This window comes from Cucumis melo, chromosome 8 (genome assembly GCF_025177605.1).
Source record: "Cucumis melo cultivar AY chromosome 8, USDA_Cmelo_AY_1.0, whole genome shotgun sequence".
NCBI lineage: Eukaryota > Viridiplantae > Streptophyta > Magnoliopsida > Cucurbitales > Cucurbitaceae > Cucumis > Cucumis melo.
Genome location: NC_066864.1, coordinates 27,780,297 through 27,787,051, shown reverse-complemented (window position 1 = coordinate 27,787,051; position 6,755 = coordinate 27,780,297). Strand labels below are relative to the sequence as shown.

At 28.7% G+C, this 6,755-nt stretch overlaps 1 protein-coding gene across 1 annotated transcript; it reads left to right on the top strand.

Annotated features, from left to right (window-relative positions):
• The first annotated feature begins 3,572 nt into the window (after positions 1-3,572).
• Positions 3,573-6,247, top strand: LOC103502191 (pyruvate decarboxylase 1-like). The gene is made up of 6 exons (XM_008466044.2): positions 3,573-4,201; positions 4,322-4,488; positions 4,613-5,263; positions 5,343-5,466; positions 5,546-5,734; positions 5,867-6,247. The coding sequence occupies exons 1-6, from the start codon at positions 3,611-3,613 to the stop codon at positions 6,035-6,037; spliced, it is 1,893 nt and encodes a 630-aa protein (XP_008464266.1). The 5' UTR covers positions 3,573-3,610; the 3' UTR covers positions 6,038-6,247.
• The last annotated feature ends 508 nt before the right edge of the window (positions 6,248-6,755 follow it).

The window sequence follows — 6,755 nt, the reverse complement described above, 5'->3', positions numbered from 1 at the left end:
TAATTAAAGTGCAATTAAAGAAATTGTTAAAAGCATTTAGGATGCATCTGCATTCTATAAATTTTGCTATAATTTTTAAAAGTTTTATGTTTTGCTATATTTTCAGAATGTGTAATTTGTACTATCAAACTCAATTTTTCTAACAAAACTTCAATCCATGAAAAAGAGCATCCAATGGAAGTTGGAACGATGTCTGTTTTTTTTAATTATCAACAAAAAATTCTACTAGTTAATTAAAAATGATCAATCAAAAGGTTCAGTATCAATTTAAACATACAATTCATTCATTTCCATGAGAAATATCTTAACGACACTAATAAAAGTCTATCATCATCCATAAATGATAGCGTTGGAAACTTTGTTATATTTTGTGACTATTTTTTTCTTTTTATTTAAAATGATTCTTAAATTAACGTTTAATAAAAAATTTAATATAAAAACATTCATTTATTTTTATATTAAGTCATTAAATAATTAATTAATATAACAGACTATTAAATCATATTAAATTTAATTTATTACTATATTAATTATTCTCCTATCATTTAGTTAAGTAATTATTTAATTTTCTTTTTAGTAAATTAAAAACAAATATTTAACTTATTTACTTTAATTATTCTACCCATTCAAACACATGCATTAATTATCTCGAATGTCAACTCATACAAAGGGTTAAAACTTCGTATATCAAAAATATATCTTATCATCAAAATGTTAGATAACTTTCATTTTTACCTAAATCATGCAATTAATTAGACTCTATTTGATTCAAAAATAAAGCTGATCTACATTATTAATGACATTAATACAATAAAATAAATTAAAATATTTACCGACGTAATAAAATATCACAATTTATTTTTCGTGAAATATTATCATATACATGTCTATCTATGTCATGATAAACACAAATAATACATTACTACTAATAGATTATGATGTTGGGATATATTAGTAAATATTTTTAACAGTTTTTTCATTTAAAATAATTTTTCATATAAAAATGATAAAAGTTTAATTTTTTTTAAACATAAGGTTTAATATTCTTTTTCGATGTTGAACGTGCAAAAAAAAATTCACTCAAACCCAATGATGGTTATTTCCTACTCAAAAGTTATATTTGATCTCTGAATTTATAAAATGTAACAATTTAGTCTATATATTCTAGAAGTTGTAATGTTTAAATTTCTACCGGGATAAGTTTTGTGGGATTAAAAGAGAATTGTACTCATAGATCAATAGATTTGATCTCAGATCAAATTTGTTTATAAGTTCATTAAGAATGTGAGTATGATCGAAAGGTTCCTAGATTGTACTGCAAAATGATAACAAGTTATTACACAATCAAAATAATACTTAATTTTGATGAAATTTGTATGATAGAGACCAAATTGGTAATTATAAATTCACCAAATTAATACAAAATTTACAAATAAAAAAAAAAACATATGAACTAACTAAATTGTTACTAAGAACGAATGTTTTTTATTTTTTTCACTTAAAAAACAATTTTAAAATCCTTACCTAACACACCGGAGGAATTTGAACTTAATTTAATAGTAAGGTTAGTAATATGATCGATATAAGTTTAGTTTAATTGATATCTATATATTTTCGAAGATAAATAGTCTTACATTCAAATCTTCCAAATGAAAGAGAAGAAAAGAAATATGCCTTGTGAGCCAGGGAAGACCATAGGTTACATTATTTATTAATTAAAAGAGATTATGTTGCATTCAAATTAAATGTTCATTTATTTGATAAGTTACAAAAATAAATTTCGTATATTTTCATTAATCAAAGTCTTCCCAATTGGCTCTCATGTTAAATTAATTAATTAATTAATGCTTATTAGTAACCATATCATTTTTTAAAAAGAAAATTAAGCTTACTTGTGTGTTACAATACTTTTGTGTTTCTATTTAGATATTATGGTTAATTCTTATTTAAATTCCAAAAAAACATAAACAACCTTTGTTTTTAAAAAACTACTTTTCTTTTTAGTTTTAAATTTTAGTTTGGTATTTTAAATTATTGATAGAATATAGACAACAAATAAAAAAAATTAGGTGTAGGAATAGGATTTATAGGCTTAATTTTCAAAAACTAAAATTAAAAACAAAATAGTTATCAAACAAAGTCCAAAATTTTTAAATTTTTAAACTGAAGTAATCTTCTTTAACTAAGGGTCTGTTTGGATTGCCTATGAAAAAAATATATTTTTTACAAAAATCTTTTTTTATAAAATGAGTTTAAAATCTAAACATACATATATGGTTTGACCTCTTTATAAATGTTTACGTGCAAAATTGTATTTGGTTTGTTCTATACTAACAAATGTTTATACTTAATGAACTAATTTCATAAAGAAATTAATACACATATTTTGAATCTTTTTTTCATAAATATATTTTAAAATTAATCGTACGTTACCTTGAAATTATTAATTTTTTAGTTACTTAAAACTAAACATTAATTTCATTTTTTGTATTAATTTTTTAGAAAAAGTTAAAATTTTGAAGCACAAATATCTTGAAATGTAAATACATAACCATAAAAAATTGATTTCCATCAACAAAATATAAATAAGATAAATAATTTTTTCGAGACAATATAATATCAACTAGACAAAAAGATGTACAATTCGATCACATTCTTCATTCATCTTTATTTTAAAACGAAATAGATTTGGTTGAGGGAGGAACATTGGTTAATCTCTATATTTAAAATGTGTGTTCATATATATTGAAATAGGAAAAAAAAACAAAAAGAACGATGAAAAATAGATAATAAAAAATAATAGAAAAAATAGAGGAAGAAAAATAAATATCTTGAAGGGATTTCTCGTTAAACATCAAATAAACATTTATTCTAAAATTTGGTTGCATGTATTTTCTTTATTTCATAATCTCATTTTTCTAAAAATTATTTGTTAAACACCTCAATTTACCTTAAAATGAATTATTTTAAAAATTAAACACTCCAGTAAACAATCCAAACACATCCTAAAACCCGTAAATCTCTATATCCAAATTTAGTGTTTCCAATTTAAAAATTTGTCGTAAAACTTAACTTGTTCAATGATGGTTATTGAAATCTATTTCTTCAAAGTAGGATGTGTCCAAAGTATGTTAACCAAACAATATTTTAATGTCACATAATTTGTAGTTTAACTTTCTTTTAGGATCAAATAACTAAGCTTGAAAACAATATTTATTATTTTAAAAACTAAAAAAAATTAATTGATAATCGACGTCTTTGTTTTCAGGAACCAATAGATAATCAAACAATCCTCTAATATTAATTACTATCTAACAAGATCATTACTATACCCATTTTTTTTGACTTTCTCTAGCATTTATATGATTCAAATATTTTTAGTGTGTTTGCCTTAATAAAAGCAAACGTTATTTATGTATTTCTATTTTTTAAAAAAGAACATTAAGTTATTAAAATTAAAAAACGCAAACCATCATCGCAACTTCAGTTTGTAACTTATAACCTCAAATCAACCAATATATATAGAATAGATCAAAGAAGAGAAAACACAATACACAAATACACATTCTTCCAAATTTTTTCCTTTTTCTTTTCCCTTCTTATATCAACCATGCCGATCAACCTAGAAAATGGACTCCAAGCTGAAACCATTTCCTCCACCATGCCAATGCCAACGATGGCTACTCGTTCAATGCTCAAGCCTCCCACCACCAATGGCGTTTACAAGCCTCACTCTAAATCTCAAACCTTTACTACTAACAATGGACCTCAAATGGCTGACCCTTCTGTTGTCCCGTCGACGTTAGGCCACTACCTAGCCCGTCGTCTGGTTCAAATCGGTATCTCCGATATCTTTTCAGTTCCGGGAGACTCCAATCTCATACTTCTTGATTATTTTGTGGCCGAAAAAGGGTTGAACCTTGTGGGGTGTTGCAGCGAGCTCAATGCTGGCTATGCCGCTGATGGCTACGCCAGGCGTCGTGGTGTTGGTGCTTGCGCTGTGACCTTCACTGTTGGTGGGCTTAGCTTGATCAACGCCATCGCCGGTGCTTACTCTGAAGATCTTCCTGTTGTTTGTATTGTTGGTGGCCCCAACTCGAATGAATATGGAAAAAGTAATAAGAAGATTCTTCATCATACAATTGGGTTGCCGGATTTCAGTCAAGAACTCCAATGCTTTCGAAATGTCACTTGCTATCAGGTAGTATCATTGGAAGGACAAAGTAAAAAACAGTAAATTGGAGATTGATACGTACGTTTATTACTAGTAATTAATGTGAGATAACTATGGTTTATTGTTTTGTGTTTTGTTGTGTATAAGGCAGTTATCAATAACTTGAAAGATGCACAATGGGAGATAGATTGTGCAATTTCCAAGTGTTTGGAAGAAAGCAAGCCAGTTTATATTAGCATTGCTTGCAATTTGGCGGCAATTCCTCATCCTTCTTTCTCTGTGCAACAACTCATTCCACTTTCCATCTCTCCCAAGTAATTTCTATTCTTAAGATTCACATTATGCATAAATACAAAACTATAAATTAAGAAACTCCATAATATATCATCGGATGAATTGGGTTCCAATGAATTTGAAAATTTTCAAAAAAATTCACAGGCAAAGTAACCAAATGAGTTTAGAGATGGCAGTGGAAAAGGCAGCACAGCTTCTAAACGGCGCCGTTAAGCCAGTCTTAGTCGGCGGGAAGAAGCTGAGGGTGGCCAAAGCACAAGCCGCGTTCGTGGAGCTAGCCAATACTTGTGACTACGCGGTGGCCGTCACGCCGTCAGCCAAAGGCATGTTCCCGGAGAACCACCCACATTTCATGGGAACTTACTGGGGAGTTCTCAGCACGGCCTTCTGCGGCGAGACGGTAGAAATAGCGGACGCCTCAATCTTCGTCGGAGCCATATTTGACGAATTGGAAACCGTCGGCTTCTCTCTTTCCTACAAGAAAAACAAAGCCATTATTGTGGAAACGGATCACGTTGTGTTTCCAAATGGGCCGCGTTTTGGGCCAATTTTAATGAAGGACTTTCTTTGGGCCCTGGCTAAACGGGTGAAGCCCAATTCAACTGCATATGAAAATTATCGTCGGATTTATATCCCGGAGTCAAGTCCTGCCACGTCAGAGCCGGGTGAAGCCTTACGAGTCAACGTTCTTTTCAAACATATTCAGAAAATGTTGACGAATGACATGACAGTAATTTCTGAGGCCGGTGATTCTTGGTTTCATACTCAAAAACTTAGATTACCACAATCATGCGGGTAAAATTCTAAATTCAAATGGGTTAAAACTTTATAATTATTAAGTATATATATAATGTTTAAACAAATATATGTTTAGGTATGAGATGCAAATTGTATATGCATCTATTGGATGGTCTTTAGGTGCTACTCTTGGATATGCACAAGCTAGTTCATCATCAAATGATCGTGTGGTTCTTTGCATTGGTGATGGAAGCTTCCAAGTTAGTTTCAATTTGTATGTATTTCATTATCCATTTGATTTTGTTAAATAAATTGAATGATATTATGGTAATTTTGTAGATGGCTCCACAAGATTTGTCGACAATGTTAAGATTAGGGCAAAGGAATATTATATTTTTGATAAATAATGGTGGATATACCATTGAAGTTGAGATTCATGATGGCCCATATAATGTCATTAAGAATTGGGACTACTCTGCTCTTGTTGATGCAATGCATAATCACAATGGCAATTGTTGGACAACCAAGGTAAATTTTTAGTTGCTTTTTATCGTTTTAATTGAAGATCAACTTTATGTTGAAGTTAAAAATATCAACTATAGGTGACATTCTTTACCTTGCTTGTGATTTTGATTAAATTTGATTTTCAAACGTATATAGGTTCAAACAGAGGAAGAATTGGTGAAAGCGATTGAAATAGCAACAAGAGATCATAATGATTGCTTGTGCTTCATAGAGGTTATCGTTCATAGAGATGATACAAGTAAAGAGTTACTTGAGTTTGGAAACAAACTTGCTGAAATGAATAGTCGTCCTCCAGAACCTTTATAGAAAGAAAGAATAGATGAATTCTATCAACTTTTAAATATCAACAATCTATAACTTGTTTTAAAGTTTTCTGGGATAAGTTTTGCATTTTCAGGTAACTTTCAAATTCAAATTAATTTTGGTTCCAAGAAAAAGTAGTGAGTTGTTTTATTTGTTAGTTATAAATATTATTCTTTAATGGATAAGGTTTAAAACAGTCGTTGTTATAAGATATATAATGGTATTAAAGTTATTTATTGTAAGTAACTCTCATTTTAACAAATAAATTAAAAGCAAACATAGTAAAAGATATATATTGTTAAAGGATAAGTCAAAGTGATTTATAGTAGTAATTCTCTTTCTTAAAATAAAATAATACAAGTACGGTATAAAAAATCAATCAAGTATCACAACATTACCTACATAACTATTCCTCCAAACACATATAATTATTATAACACTATGTTTATCATAACACTAGTTTTATAATAACACTAACCCTTCATAATCCAACCCTTCCTCCAAATGACTCCTTACATGTTGTATTCACGTATCAAGAAGAAGAAAAGTTTAACTAATCGAAACTAGAAGGAAAATGGCACCATATGCATGTCAAAAAAGTTCAGAAATAAGTACTTTGTAGGACTTTTTTTTATATTGCAAATATGGTAAATAATTTGTAATTAATTTCATTAATCTATTTTTTCTTTTTTGAAAATGACAAATTTACCCTCTTCCCACT